This window comes from Daucus carota, chromosome 6 (genome assembly GCF_001625215.2).
Source record: "Daucus carota subsp. sativus chromosome 6, DH1 v3.0, whole genome shotgun sequence".
NCBI classification, from domain to species: Eukaryota; Viridiplantae; Streptophyta; class Magnoliopsida; order Apiales; family Apiaceae; genus Daucus; species Daucus carota.
Window position 1 is genome coordinate 27,952,578 of NC_030386.2, and position 25,260 is coordinate 27,977,837.

General features: G+C 35.4%; 1 protein-coding gene across 3 annotated transcripts; it reads right to left on the bottom strand.

Annotated features, from left to right (window-relative positions):
* Positions 1-17,475: 17,475 nt before the first annotated feature.
* Positions 17,476-20,945, bottom strand: LOC108225428 (uncharacterized). 3 transcript variants are annotated; one of them, XM_064078894.1, is made up of 7 exons: positions 20,810-20,945; positions 20,539-20,606; positions 19,763-20,019; positions 18,742-18,841; positions 18,505-18,593; positions 17,883-17,949; positions 17,476-17,794 (listed from the first exon to the last, which is right to left on the bottom strand). In XM_064078894.1, the coding sequence occupies exons 2-7, from the start codon at positions 20,541-20,543 to the stop codon at positions 17,791-17,793; spliced, it is 522 nt and encodes a 173-aa protein (XP_063934964.1). In that variant the 5' UTR covers positions 20,544-20,606; positions 20,810-20,945; the 3' UTR covers positions 17,476-17,790. The 3 variants fall into 3 exon arrangements, with proteins under 3 accessions (XP_063934964.1, XP_063934963.1, XP_017255773.1); XM_064078893.1 differs by having other exon boundaries at positions 18,483-18,593; XM_017400284.2 differs by lacking the exon at positions 18,505-18,593.
* Between the last annotated feature and the right edge of the window lie 4,315 nt (positions 20,946-25,260).

Below are 25,260 nucleotides of genomic sequence, written 5' to 3' on the forward strand. Positions count from 1 at the left end.
ACAAATTACAAACATAATAATTAAACCTTTTAAATATTAGTAAAAAGTTTAATTAAATAATTTAAAATTACAAACAATTATTTTATACAAATAATTTAACTTTTTTATACATTCTAGTGATATAATTTTGTTGTATTATGGATAATATAATAGACAATTATTTCATTTAGAATAAAATTATATATCTTTTATATTCAATATATATCTTGAATTAATGAAGATGATTGTGTATTTGAAATGAAAACAAGAAAATATTTTTAAATTTAAAATGAAATTAAAAATAAAATATTAACTAAAACACAAAGTGAAGTTGTCGGAGGGCAGTTTTGGGAGGAGAAAATAACTGAAATCCTTCACGAATACCCGCAATGTTTCATTATGGGTACTTAAGTCTCCGCTATATACGGGGTTAATAAAAACCAAATTATCTTACAAACTAAAAATACAATCCCAATTTTACTATACCCACTTCATAATTGCTAACTGCACTTCATTACGTGATTTCATATTCTTTATTTTTTTTAATTTCTGAGGGGCCAATGCTGACGTGGCAGCAGGGCCGGTGCTGACGTGGCAGGACGGCTGATGTGGCAGTTGCCACGTCAACACTCTGCTGACGTGGCGATCGGGTGGTCTCATTGCTGACGTGACATTTAGGTGGGAGGTGTACGTTTTGGAACATTGATATGCCAACCAGGGCTGCATATTCCCTCTCTCCTTCATCTTCCTCTTTCTGTCAGCTAGACGGCTCGACGGCGGCACCGTTCCTGTCCCTTCCTCTCCCTCCGACCTTTGTCCAGCTCTCCCTCTCTCAACCTCCTGCTTCCCAATCCCTCATCTGAAGCATAATGGTGCAACAAAGAGATGAGTTGTTTGAGTCTGAGCTTGAGCTTTCCGGGCTCTTTCGATCGTGACCACAAACTTACATACAACAATTATCAGACGGCTCATGTTTGATTACTCGTGGAGCTCAATCCTGTGCCTTCTACAGCCTCTAATCTTCTCTCCAAAAACAATGTTAAAAAATCTCACTCATCAGGTACTTTCACATGTTTTTTCGTCTTCTGCAAACACAAACTCAAACCCAAACCTTTGTGTTCATCTTCCTCTCCTTTCCAGCTTCTCCCCTCCGTTTCTCCCCCACTTCTCCGCCGTCATCGAGCCGTCACCGATAGTTACGCCGCGGCGGCTCCCACCCTCCGTTGCCAACAATCAAGCCCTTGAATACTCCCCTCCATATTCTAACTCAAACCTCAAATCAATTTCACGATCAATCAATTAGACATTAAAACCCCAATCTGTAGTTTCTGGATGTGGTGCGGAGTTTTGGGCGGCTGTGCCTAAATTTGTGTAAAAACCCGTTTTTACCCTTCTATTTTTTATTTTTCTTTGAACTTAACGGTTTAAATTAACCGATCTTGACGGTGGCCACCTTATTAAAAGGCGGAGGTAAAGTCCAGCCACCAATCTGTAATTTTTGAACTCCGGCCAACATTTTGTAAAATTTGGGAAACTACAGCCACCATTGTCATTTACTCTTAAATGAAACCACGAAACTAAAAAAATAATTTTTTAACAAAAGATGGAATTGACAATGCATGCCATGTTGAGAACAAAGAGAAGTACACCGCCGTATTGCTAAGCAAGATTTGTGAAAATGAAAATGCTAGATATACCCCCAAGTAGAAGCAAGCGATTAAAAAAAAAGAAAAAAAAAAGAAAGACGAACTATACAACATACAAGATATAAACAGAACCGCATAATAATCAAGATCTTTTGAGTACCTGATTGCAAAAATCGAAGATGGAGATGTGAGAGTGTGTCGCTACTCGCTAGTGTGTAATCATACGGTGCATGTATTTAAATTTCCTTAAATTTTTATTTTTACAATAATAAAATTTTAACTAGGAACAAAAATATCTACTATTGCACTAGTTATCTAAATGAAAGAATATTATATGATAACTAATCTTGTAATAATTTTCTGAGTAGAGCAAAGTACTAGATTTGAGAAAAAACATAACACTACTAGTATTATAGATAATATTATGAAACGGTAAAAAAATGTTGTGAAAACGGTAAAAAGTTATATAGTCTAATATTAAATTTTTATTTTTTGTGTTATAATTTTGGTAAGCCTCTGTCATACGTTGCCAAATCTTTTATTATTTTGCATGATATAAGACTTGATCATGTTGCTTGGTAGAATATAATTCATTCCACAATATTGCAACATTCAGTCCTACATATGAACCACTCATGTCGAATACCGTGTTGCCATAAGATCTAAGACTGCAAAAGAAGTCATGCACTTCAATAACCGGTAATTTCGGATGTAAGTGTTTGACAATTGCACTTTTTGCAAAACCGTCATTGACAATCCCTCCGATAGTCCGGAAAGTTTCCCGGAAAACGCGTGATTCTGAATGCAGCTAAAACATCATCAGACGTAGTATTTATTGTATTTCTGCTAGTAAATTCCGGAAAACTTGCTGACTTGAACGGAAAAGAAACGTTTCCGGTAATCAAAGAAAGGGCAATGTTATCGTTATGAATCCAGGAGAACAAATCAGTTCCCTCTTCAGTTGAGAGAGTTCATCTCCCAAATCGATACAACCAAATTTCTGAACAAACTCTAAACCCTTACTCTGTTTGGCAAAATAGTTGAAACATATACCGAGACTTGGGAAAAAAAAAAGACTGGTTTTTAGCTTTTTTTTTGAAGCGTAACTTCTTCTACTTTTCTTTAATCTTTTTTCGTCATCAAGGTGAGTCTTAATGAAAAACTTACCGCCGCTCTCTTCTTGCAAACAGTACAACAAATCCAAACCGGCTTCAACATCATTAACTACCATGTTGTCCTTAAAATCGCGGACGAGATTTTTTAAATGTTGGCTATTAAAACCTACTTGTTTCGCTCCTCCGTGCATTTTACCAAAAATATTCATTTATTGTCTTGGTGGGACACCCGAAACATGTAAAGTCTTGATTAAATTTCTTGGAGCCGCGGTCACATGTCTCTCCCGTCTTATTAAACTCATTTTAGAAGGAGTCACAATTTCGTGATTGTGTTCTAATTCCAAAACGGTTATCTCCCATTGACTTATTTTTTTTCTTATTAACCACGTACATTCTAACTTTGCAACCACTCCTAGGAAGCACATCTCTGCGGCGTTTTCCCTTAACATAATCAAGACTACCAATCAATATTTCATCGTCCTCAACGGGGTTTTCCCCACAATTTTTTCCAATTAAATTACAAACATACATTCGACCATATATAGATTTATCTTTGACACGCTTTTGTGTGTTTTGTATCTTAATTGCAAAACCATGCTTTAAAGCTAAACAAATTCTCCCCGGCTTGTAAATTAGGAAATTTTTGATTCAAGTAGGGAATACTAATAGGCTCATCTCCATCAACAATATTATCACCACTATCATGCAAATTATCACTACTTTCATGCATACTACCTATATCATCATACAATTTCTCACCTTCATCTAATTGTTCACTAACAAAAAACTCCTGACCATCGCTATCAACAACATTAACATACTCAATATTATCTCTATCATAACCACATTTAACGTCATCACTCATCATCATGTACATCAACATTTTTGATTTTTTTCAAACTTTTTCTACCTTCAAATTGTTAGGAATCAATAATTTTTGATGATAACATAAACATTTTGTAACATGTCTTACTTAGAACCTTTATCAAATTTCAGTTGTAATTGTTATGTTTCTTGTCTTTGGGAATTATCAACGGATGGGTAGAATAGGATGGCTAATTGTAAATATCCAATGCCATGTAATTTTATCTAAGTGAAGGATATTCAACTGATGAGATGTAACTATTCAACTGATGAAGACTGGATGATGTTTCAACTGATGAAAATCAAGCATTCAACTGAAGACAAAGTGTTCAACTGATGATGCTGAGGAATTCAACTGATGAGACTGGAACAGCATTCAACTGATGAAGTTTGTAATTCATTCAACTGATGAGCCGGGCATTCAACTGATGAAGTCAAGAGCAGTTGAAAGTAACCAGAACTTTCAACTGATGAAGCAAAGAGCAGTTGAAAGTGACTAGAGCTTAAGTCTGACAAATCACATGGATCGAATTACACTAAAATAGACATGGAAGCCTAATTAGGAAAATAAAGAAGAAGCAGAAACATACTTATCTCATGCAGTGCAATCTGGATCAAATCAAGATGATGGTCAAAGATGAAGACATCTCAGAAAGCATGCATAAGACAAAGTTGTGCAGCATTGTTTTTAGATTAGAGTGCATTTTGTAATCTAGCTAAAAGCTTTGTAAAACTTGGAGTATATAACCAAGTTAGTAGCATCAGTTGAACTTGTTCAAATTACTTGAGAGAAAAATCTGAGAGTTAGAACTTGTTGAGTGATGAACCAGCAGCTGTGCGAATTGTAAACAATCCACAGATTCTTCTATATAAAATCTCACGGGTGGATCATTCAATCCACCCGTATTTTTAATACTTGGTGTTTTTCTGTTTACTGTGTTTTTAGTGTATCATTCTTGAATCTTTTAAATTTGTAAAAGATTGTATTCAACCCCCCCTTCTACAATCTTTCTCATAGTTGGTGTAAAATAACAATTGGTATCAGAGCGAGGTTCCCAACAAACAGGGAAAAAGATCAACACTGCTAGAGAAAGATGGGAAAGAAGGATGCTGGAGTGAAGATTCCTGTTCTTGACAAAGACAACTATTTTCACTGGAAAGTGAGAATGCATCTGCATCTGTTGTCCATTGATGAAAGCTATGTGAACTGTATTGAAAAAGGACCTCATGTCCCCATGAAGGTCTGCACAAGTATGGGAGCTGATGGTGAAGACATGGTAGGTAAGATGATTCCAAAACCTATCCATGAATATTCTCAAGAAGATACTGAAGAAGTGCACAAGGACAAGAAAACCATGAATCTTCTGTTCAATGGTTTGGATCAAGAAATGATTGATAGTGTTATTAGCTGCACAAGTGCCAAAGAAGTTTGGGACACCATCAGGACCATCTGTGAAGGGAATGAGCAAGTTAGAGAAAACAAGATGCAGCTTCTGATTCAACAATATGAGTCATTCCATTTCAAGGCTGGTGAAAGTTTGAGTGATACATTTAACAGATTTCAAAAACTGTTAAATGGTCTAAAGCTCTTTGGAAGAGTATATCAAGTTAAGGATTCAAACTTGAAATTCTTAAGGGCTCTTCCCAAAGAATGGAAGCCCATGACAGTCTCTCTCAGAAATACACAAGAATTTAAAGATTATACTCTAGAGAGACTGTATGGAACCTTAAAGACTTATGAGCTTGAAATGGAGCAAGATGAAGAGATTGAGAAAAGCCAAAAGAAAGGGCATTCATCTGTGGCTCTAGTTGCATCTCTGGAGGATACTGTCAAGGACAAGGGAAAGTCTCAAGTTGAAGAAACTGAGAAGTTGGTCAAAGAGGAGAGCTCAGAGTCAAGCAAAGGAAGAAGAAAGGAGAAAGAAGTAGCTGATTCTGGTGAAGAAAGTGATGGAATTGATGAACATCTAGCCTTCCTGTCAAGAAGATTCTCCAAACTGAAATTCAAAAAGAATTTTAATTCTGCAAAATCTTTTAAAGGCAATCCCAAGTCTGATAGAAGCATGGTAGACAGATCAAAATTCAAGTGCTTCAACTGTGGGAATGCAGGTCACTTTGCAAATGAGTGCAGAAAGCCTAAAGTTGAGAAAAAGTCAAGTGAAAACATTGACTACAAAAAGAAATATTATGAACTTCTCAAACAAAAGGAAAGAGCATTCATCACAAAGGATGACTGGGCAGCTGGAGATGATTCTGATGAAGAGGAGGAGTTTGTCAATCTAGCTCTAATGGCCAACTCCACAGATCAAGAAGAAAACACTGGAAGCAGCAGTCAGGTATTCACTACAAACTTAGTTGAGTTAACTAAAGATGAATGCAATGCTACTATTAATGAAATGTCTACAGAATTGTATCATTTGCATGTTTCTTTAAAATCTCTCACTAAGGAAAATAGTAGGATTAAGGAAGCTAACACCTTTCTTAGTGATAGAAACAGTGTATTAGAAGCTCAATTTATTGAGTTTGAGAAGCTTAAAATTGAGTGTCAGACAGCCAAGGATGATCTCTTGGTTGTTCTGAAAAGAGAAGAGATCATAAGAAAGCAGCTTGATAAGGAACAAGAGATTATTGCCAAATGGAAGTCTGGTAGGGATGTTTCCACCAATATCATCAACATGCAAGGTAGAGAGACCTTTGTAGAAAATGAGTGGAAGAGGAATAAGAAAGTGCTTGAGAAATCTGAGAATAGTTCAGGTGATGAGAATACTGATGATGATCATCAGTTGAAGAACAAAGACTCAACTGATGAGAGTCATCAGTTGAACAAAAACTCATCAGTTGACAAGAGTGTTCTCAAGAAGCTTAACAAGAAATATGGTCCTGTTAAAAAGAATTTTGTTAAAGGTGAGAATAGTTCTTCTGAGACCAGTGATAGTGTTAATAACACTCTTCATTCTAGTAACAAGAACAAGAAGAATTTGGATACTAATGAGCATAAATCTGAGGAGACTAAAAAGAAGAAAGGAAATAGAAATGGCAAAATAGGAGTTAACAAGCACACCAATTACACTCCCAATGCTAGTGCTCTTAGGAAAACCTGTAGCAAGTGTGGTAGTGTAAATCATTTATCTGCTAATTGTAAAACTGTGGTTGCTCCTAATTTATCTTTGCCTATTCCCATGACATCTGTTCCTCACATGAATTTATCTGCTATAAACATGATGCCTGGTTTATTGCCTCACAATCCTTATTCTCAGCCTAACATGCCATATATGTTCAATCCTTATTTTAATGCCTTTAACATGCCTCAATTTCATTCAAACTTGCATGGAATGAACAATTTATGCATGTCTCAAAGGCCTGTGTTTGAAAACAGAGTTGATGTTCCAATTTCTCAACCAAAACCAAAGATTGAACCAATTCAATCCAAGGAAAAGGTTGAGAAAGTGGAAAAGGCTGCTAAGACTAACAAATCTGGACCCAAAGCAATTTGGGTACCAAAATCAACTTGATCTATTTGTAAAATGTGTGCAGGGAAACCACAAGAAGAATTTGTGGTACTTGGATAGTGGATGCTCCAGGCACATGACTGGTGATTCCTCCCTGCTCACAAAGTTTGTGGAGAAAGCTGGCCCTAGCATTACCTTTGGAGATGACAGCAAAGGATATACTATGGGATATGGCTTGATTGCAAAAGAGAATGTCATCATTGATGAAGTTGCATTGGTGTCTGGTCTTAAGCACAACTTGCTTAGCATCAGTCAGCTCTGTGACAAAGGTTACAAAGTTAATTTCACTCCTGCAGCCTGTGTTGTCACCAAAGGAGATGACAACAATGTGGTTCTGATTGGACAAAGGAAAGGAAATGTGTATGTAGCTGACTTTAATTCTGTCAAGTCTGAATCTATCACTTGCCTTCTCAGCAAAGCAAGCTCAGATGACAGTTGGCTATGGCATAAGAGATTGTCACATCTAAATTTCAAAACCTTGAATGAGTTAGTAAAGAAGGACTTGGTAAGAGGTCTACCTAAGCTGGAATTCTCCAAAGATGGACTTTGTGGAGCTTGTCAGCTAGGAAAGCAAAAGAGAAGCTCTTTCAAAAGCAAAACTCTTTCATCAATTGTGAAGCCCCTTCAGCTCTTGCATATGGATTTGTTTGGACCAGTCAACATAATGTCCATTTCAAAGAAGAAATATTGCTTAGTGATTGTTGATGATTTTTCTAAATTCACTTGGACTTTCTTCCTGCATTCTAAGGATGAAGCTGGGAAAATCATCATCAATCATATCAAAGCATTAAACAACAATCCAGATGTCAAAGTTGGAAGGATAAGAAGTGACAATGGAACAGAATTCAAGAACTCTGTGATGAAAGAATTTTGTGAAGAAGAGGGAATTACTCATGAGTTCTCTGCACCAAGAACTCCACAACAAAATGGTGTTGTTGAAAGGAAGAATAGAACTCTTATTGAGGCTGCTAGAACCATGATTAATGAAGCTCAACTTCCAACCTATTTTTGGGCTGAAGCTGTGAACACTGCTTGCTTCACTCAAAACATTTCACTAATTACCAAACCTCATAATCTAACTCCCTTTCAACTCTTCAAAGGAAAGAAGCCAACAATTAGCTTTCTTCATGTATTTGGATGCAAGTGTTATGTTCTAAGAAATCAAGGTGAAAATCTTGGAAAATTTGAGGCCAAGGCAGATGAAGCTATTTTTGTTGGATACTCTGATGGAAAATCATTTAGAGTATATAATCTGAGAACCAACATTGTTATGGAATCAATCCATGTGGTTTTTGATGATAAGAAGATTCAAGGATTCTCAGATGAAGGATTTCATGATAATCTCAGATTTGAGAATGAAGGTGAAGGTGATCTGTATGACAGTGATGATGATGATGACATTATTCAAAATGTTGGAATTAATCCTGGAATTAATATTCCAACTGATGACTCTCTGGTGCAAGAAACAACTACAATTGGAAATTCAACTGAAGCATCAGTTGAAACTACATTGGAGGGATCAGTTGAAACACCTCAAGGATCATCAGTTGAAAGAATGTCTCAAAGTTTCAATCAGTCTAGAAATAATGAGATGTCAAATTCAGGGGGAGCTTTCCAACATGGAAACCTGAACTTCAACAATGAAGCCACATCATCAAGACAATCACTTCCCCCACAAAGAAAGTGGACAAGGGATCACCCTTTTGAGCTGATTATTGGAGATGCAAATGCATCTGTACAAACAAGAAGAGCAACTCAAGATGAGTGTTTGTACAGTGCATTCCTTTCACAGGATGAACCTAAAGTCATAGAAGATGCTCTCAAAGATGCTGATTGGGTTCTTGCTATGCAAGAAGAATTAAATCAATTTGAGAGAAACAATGTATGGAAGCTGGTACCCAAACCTAAAAACAGAACTATTGTAGGAACAAGGTGGGTATTCAGAAACAAGGTGGATGAGAATGGAGTTGTCACTAGAAACAAGGCAAGGCTTGTTGCTAAAGGATATTCTCAATCTGAAGGAATTGATTTTGATGAGACCTTTGCACCAGTTGCAAGACTAGAAGCAATAAGAATCTTCCTGGCCTATGCTGCTCATGCAAACTTTAAAGTTTATCAAATGGATGTCAAGAGTGCTTTTCTAAATGGTGAACTGGAAGAGGAGGTATATGTCAGTCAGCCTCCTGGTTTTGAAGATCCAGAATTTCCAGAGTATGTTTACTTTTTATTAAAAGCACTCTATGGACTAAAGCAAGCACCAAGGGCATGGTATGACACTCTGTCTCAATTCTTGTTAGATAATCATTTTTCCAGAGGAACTGTGGATAAAACACTATTTTACAGAAATGTAAATGGTGCCTTTATTCTGGTTCAAATTTATGTAGATGATATAATTTTTGGTTCTACAGATGAGAAACTTTGCAAGAAGTTTGCTAATCTAATGAAAAGTCAGTATGAAATGAGCATGATGGGAGAGCTCACCTACTTTCTTGGTTTACAAGTTAAACAAGTTAAGGAAGGTATATTCATAAATCAAACTAAGTACATCTATGATCTACTTAAAAAGTTTGATTTATTGGATTGCAAAGAAGCTAAGACTCCCATGCCAACAGCCACCAAATTAGAGTTAAGTCCTAATGAGAAATCTGTGGACATCTCTAATTATAGAGGCATGGTTGGTTCTCTTTTGTATTTGACAGCCAGTAGACCAGATATTATGTTTTCTACATGCCTCTGTGCTAGATTTCAATCTGATCCTAAAGAATCACATCTTATTGCTATAAAAAGAATATTCAGATATCTTAAGGGAACACCAAATCTTGGTATTTGGTACCCTAAAGACTCTGGATTTGATCTAATTGGATATTCAGATGCTGATTTTGCAGGATGCAAAATTGATAGAAAAAGTACAACAGGCACCTGTCAATTTCTTGGTGACAGACTGATTTCTTGGTTTAGCAAAAAGCAAAATTCTGTATCAACCTCTACAGCTGAGGCTGAGTACATTGCAGCTGGAAGCTGTTGTGCACAATTATTGTGGATGAGAAATCAATTACTTGATTATGGATTAAATCTCTCAAAAATCCCAATATTTTGTGACAACACCAGTGCTATTGCTATAACTGAAAATCCAGTACAACACTCAAGAACCAAGCACATTGACATCAAATACCACTTCATAAGGGAACATGTGATGGCTGGTACTGTTGAAATGCATTTTGTTCCAAGTGAAGAACAGATTGCAGATATTTTTACAAAACCTCTTGATGAATCCACATTCACAAGGTTGGTAAGTAAATTAGGTATGTTAAATTTCTCCTAATTTAGAGTGAATTTTTCTGTAATTTGGCAGCCAGAATTTGATTAATTTTGATTTATCAAAATTGAATTAATTATAATTCTGGATAAAGTCTATAATATTTCAACTGATGAACTAGTGAAATTGTTTCAACTGATGCTTGAAACAATATCCTCTTGCGTTGTTTTTCATTCAACTGATGACACCAGTTGAAGACGCCTTCAACTGATCTTCATCAGTTGAATAGGAAATTTAAAGAGGCGCTTATCTCATCCGTTGAAAGCATTATCAGATCTGAGCCGTTGAAATTTCTTTTGTCTCTCACTTACTTTATACACACGATCGTGTGTGTAATTTTTGTAGAGATAAATAAGAGTAATTTCTTCTCAACGGTAATTTCTCAGCCAATCACAGCAATTTTCTGAGAAAGTATTTAAGTGTTTTAATCTATTTTCATTTCTTTTCATCTTACTCTTTCGAATTCTCAAGTTCTCTTCTCTCTCTCTGTGCAAAAGCAAACTCTAATTTTTCCTCAAGCTTTCTCTGTAACTGCAATGGCACCCATGAAGAAGTATACTGCACCAAGTGGGTTTATCTATGAGAAGAACAACTTTGCGTCATTTGTGGATACTAAAGCTGTGGAGGAGAAGGAGTATCACAGGATGATGGAGTTCATCAAGTCAAGTCAGCTCTCTTATGCTATGACTGAAGCTCCTATCATCTACCATGAGATAGTGGAGGAAATGTGGACCTCTGCAGAGTTTAATAGTGAGGATGAAACTCTAACTTTCTCTGTCAATAATAAGACTCATTCTGTTAATGCTGATGTTATGAAAGCATGCTTTAAGATTCCTGAAGATACTGTTTTATCTTTGCCTAGTGATAATCAGTTGGTTAATTTACTTTATGCCATGAATTATGTTTTGCCAACTGATGCCTTAGGTAAAATAGAAAGAAGGGGTCTTAGGAGAGAATGGAGTTATTTATGTGATGCTTTTATTAAGGCATTTTCTGGTAAGATTAGTAATTTCAATGCTCTCACTTCCCAGATTTTACAAATGCTTTACATGTATCTGACTAATGAATATTACAATTTTGGTGGTTTGATGATCCAAGAAATTGGGGAGAAACTAGGTGATAAAACTGGTAGACCTAGGAATATTTATTATGTCAGATTTCTTATGATGTTAGCTAAGCATCTCAACAAAAAGCTGATTATTACTAACAAGGAAGCCAAGCTTCCAAGTTTTGTGCAGGAAAAGAGAGTCTTTAAAGACCTCTTCAGGATGAATCTGTACCCCTCCTTGGAGGTGGTGTACCTGCCAATAATGGAGGCTGGAAAGCACAAAGAGGTACATGGCTTTCCTACTACTCTTTCTCAACCCTCACCTTCTTTGCTTTCTGCCATCAGGGCTGTTGAAGAGGCCCATCAACAGTCCACACAAGTGGCAAAACCTTCTAAAAACAAGTCCTCTAAACCAACCTCAGATGCCTCCCAAAAGGCATCTGTTGTAAAAACTAAGAAACACAAGCCTGAGGGGAGTGTGATTGGAGGAAGTGAGGGGGAGGGAAAGGGTGATCATCAAAGAAACCCTAAGGATAAGGATGGAGAGGTAAGTGCTAACCAGCCTAGCCACTCTGCAGTCTCCCAAAAGACTGTAGATGTTAATATGGATTTAAGCACATCCCTAGCAGCATCCTCCCAAAAGGATGTTGTTATTGAAAACAGTCCTCAGCCAAGGACACAGTCAAAAAGGGGGAGGGACACCACTTCTTCACCAATAAAAGCCTATGGGAGAAAGAAGCTAAGAAGTGACAAACTGAAGCACTCTGCACACACACAGGCATCCATTCTGGATTTTATGCCTTTAACTTCTCAAAGTCAGATTGATGTGACTCCAATAAATGTGGAGTCACAGCCCCTCTCTTCATCTCAACCAATCACCCATATTCATGATCTTACTATTTCCACAACTCAAACACAATCCCCAACCTCTTCTGTGGATGTGGAATTGATCCACACCACACTTGTAAATTCTCCATCTTTAGATTTCATGGAGAAGTCCCCCTCTGAGATTGATCATCATCACTTTGATGATTTGTTGGATCTTTCTCTTCCAATTCCTTCTTTTGTGACAGTGTGCTCTGTGGATATACCATTAAAATCAATCACCACAGACTCAACTATCACAGCCTCTAAACCTATTTCTTCATCTTCTTCAACTGATCTCCCTCATCAGTTGACAAGTGTTTGTCCTTCAACTGATATGCTTAACAGCTCTCATCAGTTGAGTGCATCCTCTACTCATGTTTCAACTGATGTCTCTCATCAGTTGACAGCTGCTGCTACTTCAATTACTTTACCTTCTTCTACGGCAGTTGATCACATGGTAGCACAAACACTTTTAGGATTGAGTGGAGTGAGCTATGGAGTGGAGAGGCAGCCTAGTGAGCTGGCAAAAGGAGAGGGTGTGGAGAGTCTGGCATTTTCTTCTAGCCAGGAAAAAGGAGAGGATAAGAGTGACCCTTTAGTAAGGGTAAGTGAGGGAGAGGTGAGTTGTGTGGTGAGCCAAGGGGAGCCCTTGATGCAAGAACAGAGAGAAATTGAGAGAAATGCAGGTGTCAGTGAAGGGTTTAGTGAACAAGAGTTTCAAGCTGAATACAGATCCATATTGGATGGTGTTTCACTAGACCCTGAGACTTTTACTCATGGAATGTCTTCCATTCAAGATTTTGCCAGATTGGACAATCAAGCAGCTGAGAGGCACCTTAATCTAATTCACACTACATCTTCTATGCTTAGAGCAAAGGAGGCATTTACAGCTCTGCCTGCCAATGCTGGAGATGATTTTCAATATGATGATAGTGATGAAGACCTCAATGATGCTCTTGAGGAATCCCTTGGTGAACAACCTACCACTTCTCTACCTTCATGGCTCTCCATGCAGTCTGCCAATGCAATTGTTGTTAGCATGGAGCTGGAAAGGCAAGCCTCCACTCTTCTTCAATCACAACCTGGAAGCTCATCCTCCTCTCAAGCCATCTCTGCCACCATTGCCAGTCAAGCTCTGGAAAACCTCAAGCTTCACAAATATCAATCTCTCCACTTTCAGAAAGAGATAGAGCATCTCAATTCTCTCATTGCCTCTGTTAAGACTGATCTGACCAAACAAATTGATGAAAAGCTTCCAGCTCAGGTCAAATCAGCTCTTTCTGGTTCTGAGCAAAAACAACTGCAATTGGAAAAGCAAGTAGAAGCTCTGGAAGGCAATGTCTATATCTTAAACTCTAGAATGGATGAGATGTTGCAGCATCAAAGAATTCAGACTGGACTCCTTCAACATCTTCTTCTTGCCTCTGGTGCTTCTCTTCCCAGTCCATCCCTTACACTTGCTGCTAACAAAAAGGGGGAGAAAGAATTACCAACTCCTGCAGAATTAATCAGTCAAATTCCTCCTCCTTTCCACACTGAAAGGGAAAAGCAAAAGATTGAAAGGATGAAAGAATTGGACTCCATTGCAAAGAGAGTGGCTCAACTGGGCAAGAAATCATCTACATCTTCTACAGCCACCACAGCTCAAATCTCTTTTCCAACCACAACCACAATTCTCAGGGTAATTACACCTGAGATTGTTATTCCCTCCAAGACAGAAAAGGGTGAGCCATCATTTCTGAATGAGTTCAAGCCAATTCTGTTTCCAAACAATTGTGGTTACTCCAGGCCTGGAAAAGACTCAAGCTCAATCTACTTTCCATTAGCCAGGCCTGACAAAAATGAATACAAGCTTTTGGGCCAAGAAATCAAAAGTTATAAAGATTGTGCAGATGTGGCCTTAAAGACTCATTTTGCCATCATCTACAGAGAAGGCCAGAAGCTGTTTATTGGAACTGGCCATCCTCATTACTCATATGCAAAAGCTGAAGAGGTGGCCAGAGAATGTGAAAAAGAGGAGTTTGAATCCCAACTCTCTTTAAATCAAATAGAGGTGGATGAGAGGTTTGCTATTGAGCTGGAAGAGGAGTTGGCAGCTGAGCTTTTAAATGAGAAAGGATTGCCTCTTGAATCTTCTCCAAAGAAAAAGAGAGTCAAATCTAAAACTAAGATGCCTGAGGCAGCCAAGAGAAGAGAAGAAGTGCCAGAAAAGCCTATCTCAAAGCCTTCTTCTCCAATCAAGGATACCACAGTAGTACATCCAGATGTCAACTTCCATGATGAGCCAATAATGCCAAAGGAGGAGCCAATTGACTTGGAAGATATTCCAATTCCAGCTTTTCTTGTCCAAGAATCTTCCAAGCCAAAGAAGAAGGTCAAGTCTGTGGCTAAGAGGATGGCTAACCCTCCTAAACCTCCAAAAGAACCTGAAAATCCTGATGACTATCTGATCATTGCTAACATTGAAGAAATTTCTGAGTTGGAGCTGGAGCTGGATGATCTTCAAGAAGTAAGAGGAATAGAAGCAACTTCAAAGTTACCTGAAAGATTGGTATTCTCTTACAAAAACAAGGGTGATGTCATCTGGCCTCTTCACAGAGTTCTGAATTCTGAGGGATTCAGTTCTCTAACAAAAATATATGGATCTATGAAGAGGACTGGAGGATTTACACCACCTGCAAAGCAAATGGTACTAAAGAGAATCCTTGAGATCAGGAAGGAATGGAACTCAGATGCTAGTCTACAAAGAAGGCTGAAAATTCCTTACACTGGAAAGAAAATTCATCATGAACCTACTCCAGTCATGGAATTTAGGGACAATCAAGGTGTTAGGAGATTTTTCAGACCTAAAGATCAACTCAAGGTTGCTAGCTTAAATACTCTGAAGACTCTCCAATCCAAACTCAACAGACAAGATAGTGATGAAGAATGGTTCTACAGGATCTTTCAGAAGCAAATCAATATTCTTGAAGAAAAACTTAAGTCCAGAAGAAGAAGATCTTCTAGGAACAAGTAACTGCTCAGTCTAGAGGAGCATAATCATCTGTAATCTTTTCTAACTCTTGTATTTAAATTCTGCATTTTATTTTATTAATGTTTTTGTTATCATCAAGTGTAGAATTTATGTCTGCATCTTCTCCAGTCATAAATTGGGGGAGATTGTTAGGAATCAATAATTTTTGATGATAACATAAACATTTTGTAACATGTCTTACTTAGAACCTTTATCAAATTTCAGTTGTAATTGTTATGTTTCTTGTCTTTGGGAATTATCAACGGATGGGTAGAATAGGATGGCTAATTGTAAATATCCAATGCCATGTAATTTTATCTAAGTGAAGGATATTCAACTGATGAGATGTAACTATTCAACTGATGAAGACTGGATGATGTTTCAACTGATGAAAATCAAGCATTCAACTGAAGACAAAGTGTTCAACTGATGATGCTGAGGAATTCAACTGATGAGACTGGAACAGCATTCAACTGATGAAGTTTGTAATTCATTCAACTGATGAGCCGGGCATTCAACTGATGAAGTCAAGAGCAGTTGAAAGTAACCAGAACTTTCAACTGATGAAGCAAAGAGCAGTTGAAAGTGACTAGAGCTTAAGTCTGACAAATCACATGGATCGAATTACACTAAAATAGACATGGAAGCCTAATTAGGAAAATAAAGAAGAAGCAGAAACATACTTATCTCATGCAGTGCAATCTGGATCAAATCAAGATGATGGTCAAAGATGAAGACATCTCAGAAAGCATGCATAAGACAAAGTTGTGCAGCATTGTTTTTAGATTAGAGTGCATTTTGTAATCTAGCTAAAAGCTTTGTAAAACTTGGAGTATATAACCAAGTTAGTAGCATCAGTTGAACTTGTTCAAATTACTTGAGAGAAAAATCTGAGAGTTAGAACTTGTTGAGTGATGAACCAGCAGCTGTGCGAATTGTAAACAATCCACAGATTCTTCTATATAAAATCTCACGGGTGGATCATTCAATCCACCCGTATTTTTAATACTTGGTGTTTTTCTGTTTACTGTGTTTTTAGTGTATCATTCTTGAATCTTTTAAATTTGTAAAAGATTGTATTCAACCCCCCCTTCTACAATCTTTCTCATAGTTGGTGTAAAATAACACAAATCTTGCAAACATTTTATCCATTACTACACAACAATTAATGAACAAAACACCACTACAAATTAAGCTTCCAAGAGAATGGAAGCTGGAGGAGATTCTTGCCACAAAAACCCACAAAATAGCAGCAAAGTTTCCAAAAATTTGCGTTGTAAAATTGTGATGATCGCCTAGGTCATAAAAAGATCAACTTCCATCTTTCTGTGTTGTCCGCGGTTAATATACGAGGACACCCCGATGTTTCCTCGTAAAATATGCGCGGAAGCCCCTCCTTCCGCTGAAAAAAAGTGCGGACGATAATTTTTTTTCTTCTTTTGTCTTAGCCGTTGGATCGTCGATCCAACGGCCGAGAAACAATTTGTTGCATAAATGTTCCCTGACAATCAATTGTCAGGGACAGGACCTCATATTATTATCCAGAATTATATGCTTGTATGAAGATAAAACATAATTATCTTTATCTTAAATTTTAAAAAAAAAATTATCTTAATCTTAAGATATCAATTAATTAAGTTGGCAGTAGTCTGTCTCAAATCAATCTGTTCTAACCATAAAATTCTTTTTCTCGTAAAATTAATTACATGAAATTTAAATAATATAAGGTCTTATGTTATTGTAACTTAAACAATAAAAGTCTTTTATTATTATAATTTATTTTTTAAATAAAACAAAACAAAATTACCAAAATATACTAACTTATAACTTAAATTATCAAAACACTAAATAATTTATAGTTACAGTATCCAAACACTTTTAATAACTTATAAGTCCAAATCAACTTTTCACTTATAATCCACTTTCTGCCCTCACTCGAAATCTCATTATTTGGATTGAAGAGTGAATCACGGGCGTCCATCTTTGAGTATAAATTGTTTTATTTTGAGCAATAATCACTTATTTTAAGTCCAGGCTGTCCAGCCAAACGGACCCTAAGATATACCAGGCACTTCTCATCTTTTCCATCTCATCAGCTTTAGTTCTAGAATAAGAAACTTCGAGGAAGTCACACCATTGTATAGACACAAGGCAGCTAATGGCCAAACGCAAAAGGTATCAGAATTATATGAAACGTTCGGTCTTTTTTACAAAAGATCAGTTTCAACCAAAAAAACCGGATGAACAAAAGCTCCCAAAAGAACAATACCAAACCCACTATATCACAATTGATATACACTGCCTGCACCACCTGAATTCCAAGTCTAAGGTAGGCCGTATAATTACTAACTCTACAAAAAAAATTCAATATTGGTGTGCTTTATCAATCGTACATCCCTTCCTGATCCCAGATGTCGACAAGAAAATCTACCATCATCTGTTTAGGAGTAGGTGAAAAAAGCAGTTAGGCAAATAGTCACAACGCCAAAAGCTTAAAACTGTCTTTTCTATTAGAAGAGACTTACAGCAAGGGGTATAGGCTTCGTAAAGCGCTTATTACTGGTAAGCAAACTGTCATAAGTTGCACTCCAACTGCAAAGAAAAACAGAGCAATACTCAAATCAAGTGTTAAAATAGTGTTTCCAAAGTAGCCAATTTCTACTTCACATCTACCACGTATGTACTGAAAGCTCTTGGAGCATCTTTATCTATGATCCATGTTTACAATCGTAGAGATGTGACTAATAAATCAGCCTAGGAGCCAAAAATAATTTGGCACCGTGAATTGCTGGCAACTTTATGATCTTTCAATAGTAGGTGGTGAGGAGGTGACTAGAATATGAGCTCTCCCACAGCAAGAATCATTAATTTTTTTCTAACACGCCCTATTTAAAATGAAACATAATGGATAAGCCATGGCAGTATACTGAAGTGCTGAGAATTTAAACCAGAGGTTTACAGCTTTGTATTTTTTCTGTCCCATCAACAAATTGAATTGCTAGTTTGGAATGATATAAAACTGTGCAGATAAACAAACAAATAAAGTAAAAAAGACTGAAGGTCTTGTATTTAATTAAGCATATGAATACTAACACATGAGAACCAGGTAACCAAAAAATAATTACCCAAAAATTGTAAAGATAATACCAAAGAAGGCTGAAAAGCAACTGCAAATGTAAAGTATAAGGAACAGCAAACAATTGGAACTAGCAAGGGTCGAAGAGGTATTACGTGAACTGCAAAAAGATATTCATAAAATTAAAAAGTTTATGTTATACAACGGATAGCCAGCATCAATTAAAGCAAATATAATGCTATATCTTAGATCTCTATGGTCATAATTGCTTGACCGAATTTTAAAAATTAAAATATACACAAAATTACCTTAATGGGTTTGATCTGGGTTTGTGAAGCTGTGATCCATGGTTTTCAGATTTCTTATTTCTTAGCCACTGCTGCCTGGACTGGTTCCAAAGAAGAAGACCTAGACCAAAATATTATAGCAAGGTTCAAATTACAAGTCCGGAGAAATGGAACAATTACAATTATGATGAAAAAGCAACAATATGGTCAACTGAAAATCAAACAGAAACTTGTATTTATTCAACTTATACTGTTTATGCTTAACATAGCATATTTAAAGGATGAGAATAAACTAAACGTCATACAGTAAGGCTGAAAAAAGTTATATTACTTTGTTGCCTACATGTTACAGTCAAGAAATAAATTAGAGGATGTCCAAGTGTTATATGATGCACATATTTATAAAGAAACACAACACTTGATAATAAAGTGTGACTGTCGAAACACAATTAATGAATTAAATTACATGGTTGTTTGCAAAAACAAATGCAAGTAGTTAAGCTAAACAAACAATAACATGTATGTACACATGCTTAAACAAAACTATCGTCAAAATATATACTTTATATATTAATATACATTGTCTTTGTTTATTGGATGTTGATACTTTCACTCAGTGCCAATGGTCCAGATCATTTTACTATAACGTAGAGACACTAGATTATAATCTGTACAAAATGGCATCTTATTTTCAAACTTAAAAATACTCATGAAGCATGAGTAATGGCACCCTCACTAGTCACTAGGGCGACCAATCATATACCACGCGAGAAAAGGACTGAATATAACTCCTCGTATAAAAAAACAAAGATCCCCCAAAAAAGAGAAGTAGGCACACTAAAAATATGAAGCACAGAACTTGGTGCCAACCTCTATTAACTGTAATTTAGATTAGTTTTCAATTTACCCATCACCTTTGTTTCTCCTGTTTAGTGTTTACAAAGAATGTACATACTTTTGAAGAAGTAAAGCTGGCCCAAAAATTATTTTAGTGCAAGCATTAAAGTAATTATTACATATAAAAGAAGTATAAATAACTTGCCATGATTGACGAATTCAGAAGGGATGTTTCCATTTCCAGAGCCACCGACTTCCAGGGTTTCATTCGCTGTGCTGTAGCTTTCCCCTGATTGAGCACCACTGTTGTCCTTGTCCAATGTGCTACTGTTCCAGAAATCATCTGATCTACTGGATTTTCGTACTATCCGGGCAGGGGATCTATGCCCTTTCAGTGGCTCGCCAACTGAGGAAGTCACTTTGTGGTTACTATCAGATCGAATACAAGCACTGTTGACTGTCCTGTTGCAAAGGACAACAGTATTGAAAATGACCTCATACAAGAGATATATATATACATAGACCCTCTTCCCCAGCCTCTCAAAAAGTACAAAATATACAATTCAAAGAAGGAGCACTTCTATTCTCTGAACTTGCAATTTTGTGTGTGTGTGTGTGTGTATCAATTAATATTGAGCTTAAAATTAACTTAAACTCGGATCCCACTAAAACTACACTTGGCGGATTACATTTGGATTTTTATTCGATATTTGGGATCATTGAGTAACTAACTTTTTCCTAAGTACACATTATACTAAAGAATATGAAGTAAAACTCATAACAAAGAAACTGCTAAGTGGTTGATTAAAAATTCAATTTACGAAGATCGATTTTTATAAATAAAGAAAGGAGCAATGGAATTTGATTAAAATATAACTGTTCCCTCATGTCCATAAAAAAAAACAATGAATGTATAAATGTAAACGGGCATTTATCAATCACAAATACTTATGTGTACACATATAATATGAAAGAATTTACCCCATTGATACCAGCTGCAGATGGTCCGGCGAATTGACCGATTTCAGGAAGGAAAAATCAAATTGTCCCTAAGAAAATATGTGAAACGAGGAAAGTCAGGTTATTTTTATCTGAGCTAATCAATTAGATGTTAATTCATATATAAGTGAATGTATGTATTAGAGAGAGAGGAGAGGGGGGGGGGGGGGGGAGAGAGAGAGAGAGGGGGGGGGGCGAGAGAGAGAGAGAGAGAGAGAGTGGTGAGAGGAAGAGCGGCAGCTTTTCTCTCTACCTGATCCTCTGCCTCCCTGAAAACCGATCTCTTCTCCGACAACTTTTCCCTCCCTATTCTTCTCTTCTCTTCGATTCTATATTTCTGTTACCTCGCAATGTATTTCTTTATTTATTTACTTCCGCGGGGAAATGGGGCGTTTTTACCCCAAGCCCAGGACACCGCTTCGATTATTTTAAAACCAAAATTGATTATTACAAAATTAATTCAAATGCGTTATTATTAAAAATTTGTTAGTCGGAATTTTTAAAAATATTATATATTGAGTTTCGCATATTTTTTATAAATGATATTACATCCAAATGTAAGGTTTCGAGTTCTTTTATTTTGGATGATATTATTCGATTTTTAAAATTTTATCAACTGTTTATTTTAATTTTTTGATTATTTTATTTGATTTAAATAAAAAATAATAGATAAATTTTTAAAAATCTAAAAATGTTCATTATCTAAAATACTAGAAATGAACTATGAAATTGTTTTATTATCTAAAATATTTAAAAATATTAATAAACTATGAAGGATGTATTCATGTTATAGTTGAAAGTTCTTTTTAATATTTTTAAAATAATTATGCATGTATTACACAACTAAAACAAGTTTTGATGTTTTCCATGACCGAGGTTATAGATCGGCATGATTTTCATGGGTTTGATTCAGGTTTGAAGGTTATTATGGGATCGCATCTATGGTCGATTGTTCAGAACATTCAGGTGAAAACCAATCAGATGGGAACAAATGTATATATTCAAATCATCTTCAAATCGCTTAGTTGCCTCTCCAAGAAAGAAGGATTCAACAGCGATATTCTTCAGCGTCTGTCCAATTTCGATTGTGTTTGTAGATGCCGTATGGTTTTTGATTAATGAATTGATTCCTTTTTATCAAAAAAAAAAAAAAAAAACAAGTTTAAAATTACTTCATATAATAGGATATATTTAATGAAGGGTAAACAAACTTAACTTTAATTATAATAAGAAAGTTTAATCATAATCAACATAAAAGATATTAAAAGGCTTCTCCATAAATCTACCATATAAACCCCACAAACAGTAAAATACACCATTAATCAAAGATAGCATCATAAACATGCATAAACACATTACAAAGACACGCACACTGTAGAGATACACCAGGAGTCCAGGACTATGGTGACATCCAATTTCATTGCTACTACATCATTATTAATAATATAATATAACTATTATTGTCTATTCTCAACACACACATTATTTTTTTTTGCTAATTAACACACATTATTAATACATAGCATATATAGTCTAACACAAGTTGTCATCCTTTTCACCGGTATTTAGCCATTTTCGCTGATCCCATCTCACTAGTAGTTGCGCACATGATCGGAGAATGTGTCATTCCCCGGCTGATTTGTCTCGAAGTTCTGAGAATTCCAAGGAAAATTGAGTTGGTTTGGCTGAAAATCCAAAGAAAAGTTAAAAGGATCTTGTTGAAAATCCTGGGGATCCAAGGAAAAGCTGAACTGATTTGCTTCAAAATGCTGAGCATCGAAAGGAAAGGTGGTTTGATTTGGCATGAAATTCTGAGAATCCAAAGTAAAGGCCGCTTGGTTTGGATGGAAATCTTGAGGTTTTAGAAAAGAACCGAGCTGGTTTGACTGAAAACCAGCAGAATTAGCCAAAGGAAACTTGGGTTCAGGGCATAATTTTATGTCATTGATACTTGTCCTGCGTTTCTCAGGAGGAGTTTTTGTGTGCATGCGTTTCTCAAACTTCTGGGCATGACTTGCAATTTGAGCTGGTGTTTTGCTAGGCAAGTATTTCTTGGATATGGTTTTCCATTCTCCTTTCCCCTCCTGTTGTAAGCCTATCAAAAACAACCTGGTGTATTGTACATGAACAGAATTAATAAGAATAAAAAATAAGGAATGTTTTAAAAACTACAGAAGTTAAAGATTAATATAAAACAAATATGAAAAATTACTTGTGTTCCTCAACGGTCCATGGTATTCCTCTTTTCTTTGGCCTACGAGCCACTTTTTTAGTCTCTCCCTCCATTTCCATGTCTACTTCAACAATATCCTCAAACTTGCCATTAGAAGACCTGATTAAACCAATATCTTCCTTCAAAATTTGACCATGGTTTTTGATGGATTCAATAGTTTGCCATGGCATTAAGAGAGCTACATGCTCAAGAAAGGCCACGGAATTAGTGTTCTCGAAGTTCATCATGGCACTCTCATATATCTTGTTCTCTTTAAAACTCCAACCATCTCGAGTATACCCATCGTCTGTCATAGTTTCATGTGATGAGTTTACCTGAGAATGATTGTTGGAAAAAGTATTATTATTAGAAGAGTTTCGAGGATACAAATTCATATATGTTTACAAGTTTTTATTATACATGAGAAAACTTGATATGAAACTCATTCTGAGATGAACGACTTATATAGATATCTTTGGTTAGTCTGTATTAACTGAATGTATGACTTATGCAGATATTTTGGTTGGTTAGTATTAACTGAATCAATAAAATAAGAAATCCAAGTTCATCTATACGATATGTTATTAATTCGGATTTTGTTTTTGAAAAAGTTTAAAATTGTAGATCATATTAGAGATAAGATAAACTCATGTAAGTTACCAGGATACGTGTGACTTTATATATGTATTTTGGACGAATTCTTAACTGAACTAATCAATATGAAATCCAATAAATTTTACAGATATATTTTTGGATGATTATTAATATGAATAAGAAGTTCAATGTATATACAATGTGGCAAGAATAAAAAAAAATATAAACTATGAAATCTGTAGTTAATATGAGATCCGATGGATATACACGATTATAATGAAAAAAATATAAAATATGCAATCCTATAGAGATATAGAGTTATAAAAACCGGTTGATTGTATGTTGGAAAAAACAGTAAAGATAAACCTTTTTATAAGTAGGTAGAATTCATGCAAATTTAGATATATATATATATATATATATATATATATATATATATATATATATATATATATATATATATATATTTGTGAATTACACTTGTTAATTAAGCGTGGATAAAAATATTAACATATGCACATAACATAATTAAATAGAAATGTAGAATTATTATTAAAGTTAGATAAATGTTAATATATATATATGTGTGTGTGTGTGTGTATGTATATAACTAATTATAATATTTGTTCTAAAAATAATTAAAAACGTGTAATCTGAAAGGTCGTTTACTATATTAATATTATATAAAGATAAATATAAGTAATTGATATTATCTCTTGGTAAAATTTAATTTAATTTATAATAAATATAATGACTGACAAAATTATTTATACAAAACATCAAACAAAAGATTCATGTAAAATAAAAAATACCAAACAAAAAGTATATGAAATTTTCATTATTTAGTGATAGAAAGTCGAATAGCTAAATTAATTTGATATTTTCTATATTTTAAAAAAATAGATTTAATAAAATGATAATTTTGAGGAGGTTACTATTATACTAGATTTTTATGTAACTAATTTAATAGTTAGTTTATAAAATAATAATTTATACATATTTTAGTCATATATAAGAGTATTAAATTATTAAATAAAAAATCGATTTCATTCTTTTTTTTTAATACATCTTGTTTGCTGGGAATGATATTGTTAAAATCGAAATTACATTTAAATTAATCCAATAATTTAAGCCTATTTTTAAAGGCAATAAAACCAAAAAATGAAAAACAAAAAATTTAAATTTTAAAGTTATTTCATGTAGAATAGGATGAATGAACATCTTGGGATTGGTATGGAGTTACTGCAGTGTAGCAGCTACTTGGCTGCCCTATTTTTGGGGTGGATCGCCATTCGCCAGATGGCTTCCAGATTTACAGCAAGCTGATCAAAGTCCCAAGTAAGCTGGTACAAGGATAGTTATATAGAAAACATATCTTCTAACTTTCATAGCCTGGACATGATCTGAGTAGTTGAAATTCCAGTGTTGTTGGTCTTGGACAGAGCTGACAGGAGCCATTGAAGTTGACTCCATGATAAAGATAATCCCAGGATCAAACTGCTCAATAAGCGGTTCAAACAAGGATGTTGTCGTGAACAGAAATTCCCATTGCAGAGTGTCCATTTTTCCGAGTGGCATAAAATTTTTGCAATGCATATTCCATTTTAAGTTATTGCACATCCTGTATATTCGCAGTCTCTGGTAGCTGGAATGACTATTGCAGAGATATATGTTTTCAATTTCAATTTTCGTGATGGCTTTCACTAAGAAATCTAAGAGACCAGTCACTAGGAGTCAACAGATTACACTCAAGTAATAAAACTCTGATTCATTCATAGGCAAAGACACTATCTTACATAAGAACATAGGAAAACAGTTAATACTTAAACATGATCTGAAGACAAGTACACTCACTATCTTAACATAAGTCATAATAACTAATTGAACAAGTCCCTATT

Excerpts from the sequence above, each read along its gene's own strand:
- LOC108225428 (XM_064078893.1), bottom strand. Across the intron at positions 17,950-18,482 it reads ATTATCTTTACAATTTTTGG|TTGGAGTGCAACTTATGACA; the intron begins GTAATTATTTTT and ends TTTTCTTTGCAG. Across the intron at positions 17,795-17,882 it reads CGAAGCCTATACCCCTTGCT|ATGATGGTAGATTTTCTTGT; the intron begins GTAAGTCTCTTC and ends ACTCCTAAACAG.